Below are 1,680 nucleotides of genomic sequence, written 5' to 3' on the forward strand. Positions count from 1 at the left end.
CAGCCAGGCGACAGTTAATAGATTTATGCAATTGAAGTGCCTCCAGTCCACCATAAACACAACAAAATGCCATGGAGCTCGGGTAATTTCCGCTTTCTGACGTCCAGTTAGGGGGGAGGTGGGAGGGGGGGCTCCGAACCGGGTAGGACCTCAAAATGTCCATCAAAAACGTCAGCAGGCATACTCGTAGCTGTGGCCAGGCCTCGGACCACGGCTGATAAGATATGAAAAGCAATTTACGTTAACTGTCAACGACAAATTCCAACCCCGAGGCCATAAAACTCCATAAAGGCCCGGCTACCCATCCCGATCTGCAGTCGTGTGGACGGCTCTCGCATAGAGTATCTTTTTGGGCTTAATTTTTAACCGCATTTACCCGTAATTGCGTTTTATTGACACGTTAATTGATGCGCCGGATTATGTGATCGAAGAATATGGCGTGGCCGTAGATGGGCGACGCGTACATCGTCCGTCGGGCGTTCTTCGAGGCGGGACAGTCGCAGCCCACGTTGACGCAGATCATCTTGTGGTCGCCGCGGTGCTTCATCAGCAGGCTGTGGGCCCCCTCGTTGACCACCTGGAAGTTGTCGCTGTCGTTGTACACCACCCGGTTCTTGTACCAGTTGTAGTGGCTCAGGTGGTGCTTGCCCGGCTTCAGCTTGACCGTGCCCTCGAACACGCCCTTCCAGTCCACGAAGTACTTGGAGCCGGTCAGGAACCGCGACTCGCGCAGACTCTGCTCCAGATCGATGAAGCCCGACACCTCCAGGCCTACGCTGGAGCGCATCAACAGGTAGACGATGGTCTGTGGGGTGGGGGTGGGGGTTTCCAGATGATTCCAGGGAATCATTTAGTCCATCACTCACCGACAAGTGCTTATTGAGCAGCATTTTCTCCCGTTTGGCGAACTGCCTGAGCACGCGGTCATTGTTGTTCAAGTAGTCGCCGAAGAGCTGCCGCCCGCCCAGACCCCGCGGCTTCAGCATGTCCATCTCCTTCTGGCGACGATCCTTGTACTCCTCCTCGGTGAGCAGCCCGCCCAGGCAGCTCTTCCCGCAGGCATTCTGTATCAATTTCCGCTGGAAGCTCCAGTTTCGCAAATACCGAACGTCATTGAGAGTTATGAACTGGTCCACATACTCCCCATAAGAGTGGAACCCCAGGAGGCTCATGATGACTACTAAAACGGTCTAGGTTAGGCATTACGGTGAAGATATCAGTCCATAATCCAATTACCTTTTAGTAAACCCAAAGAAAACGGGAAAAAGTAAACAAAAAATGTGTTTTTGTGTTGTGTTAGTGTGGGTGTGAATCAAAATGTGTTGTGTATTTGAAACCAAATTGAAACATTACTGAAAACTTATGGAAAAAGGCCTGCTTCAACTAAGAAGAAACATTTTTGTGGAAAAAATCTATTCAGGATTGCATACAAATGTTGGTTTTACGTTTAAATCTTAATCCACCGTCGGGCTTTCGCAAATCTCTCCGAGCGGCAACGACGTGGGTCCAACGCTCTCCTGACTCATTTTTGCGCTACTACTCTGAGTATCTGAGACACTAATTTTCTGCGACGCATTTGCAATGGTCGCATCTTTCTCTTTCTAACCCACCCACATTCCCGCAGAAGAACACGCTCAAGGCGCGCTCTCTTCTTCTTGTCGCTTTTGATCCTCTCTGAGC

At 50.7% G+C, this 1,680-nt stretch overlaps 1 protein-coding gene across 2 annotated transcripts; it reads right to left on the bottom strand.

Moving 5' to 3' along the window:
- Window positions 1-357: 357 nt before the first annotated feature.
- On the bottom strand, window positions 358-1,270 carry LOC6596380 (cilia- and flagella-associated protein 299). Of its 2 annotated transcripts, none has more exons than XM_026987781.1 (3): window positions 1,237-1,270; window positions 867-1,180; window positions 358-805 (listed from the first exon to the last, which is right to left on the bottom strand). In XM_026987781.1, exons 2-3 carry the CDS (start codon window positions 1,170-1,172, stop codon window positions 401-403), a joined length of 711 nt encoding a protein of 236 aa, XP_026843582.1. In that variant the 5' UTR covers window positions 1,173-1,180; window positions 1,237-1,270; the 3' UTR covers window positions 358-400. The 2 variants fall into 2 exon arrangements, with proteins under 2 accessions (XP_026843582.1, XP_002021533.1); XM_002021497.2 differs by having other exon boundaries at window positions 867-1,177; window positions 1,237-1,259.
- Window positions 1,271-1,680: the final 410 nt, after the last annotated feature.

The sequence above is a fragment of the Drosophila persimilis genome, unplaced genomic scaffold, assembly GCF_003286085.1.
Source record: "Drosophila persimilis strain 14011-0111.01,24,50 unplaced genomic scaffold, DperRS2 tig00000124-arrow-pilon, whole genome shotgun sequence".
Taxonomy (NCBI): Eukaryota; Metazoa; Arthropoda; class Insecta; order Diptera; family Drosophilidae; genus Drosophila; species Drosophila persimilis.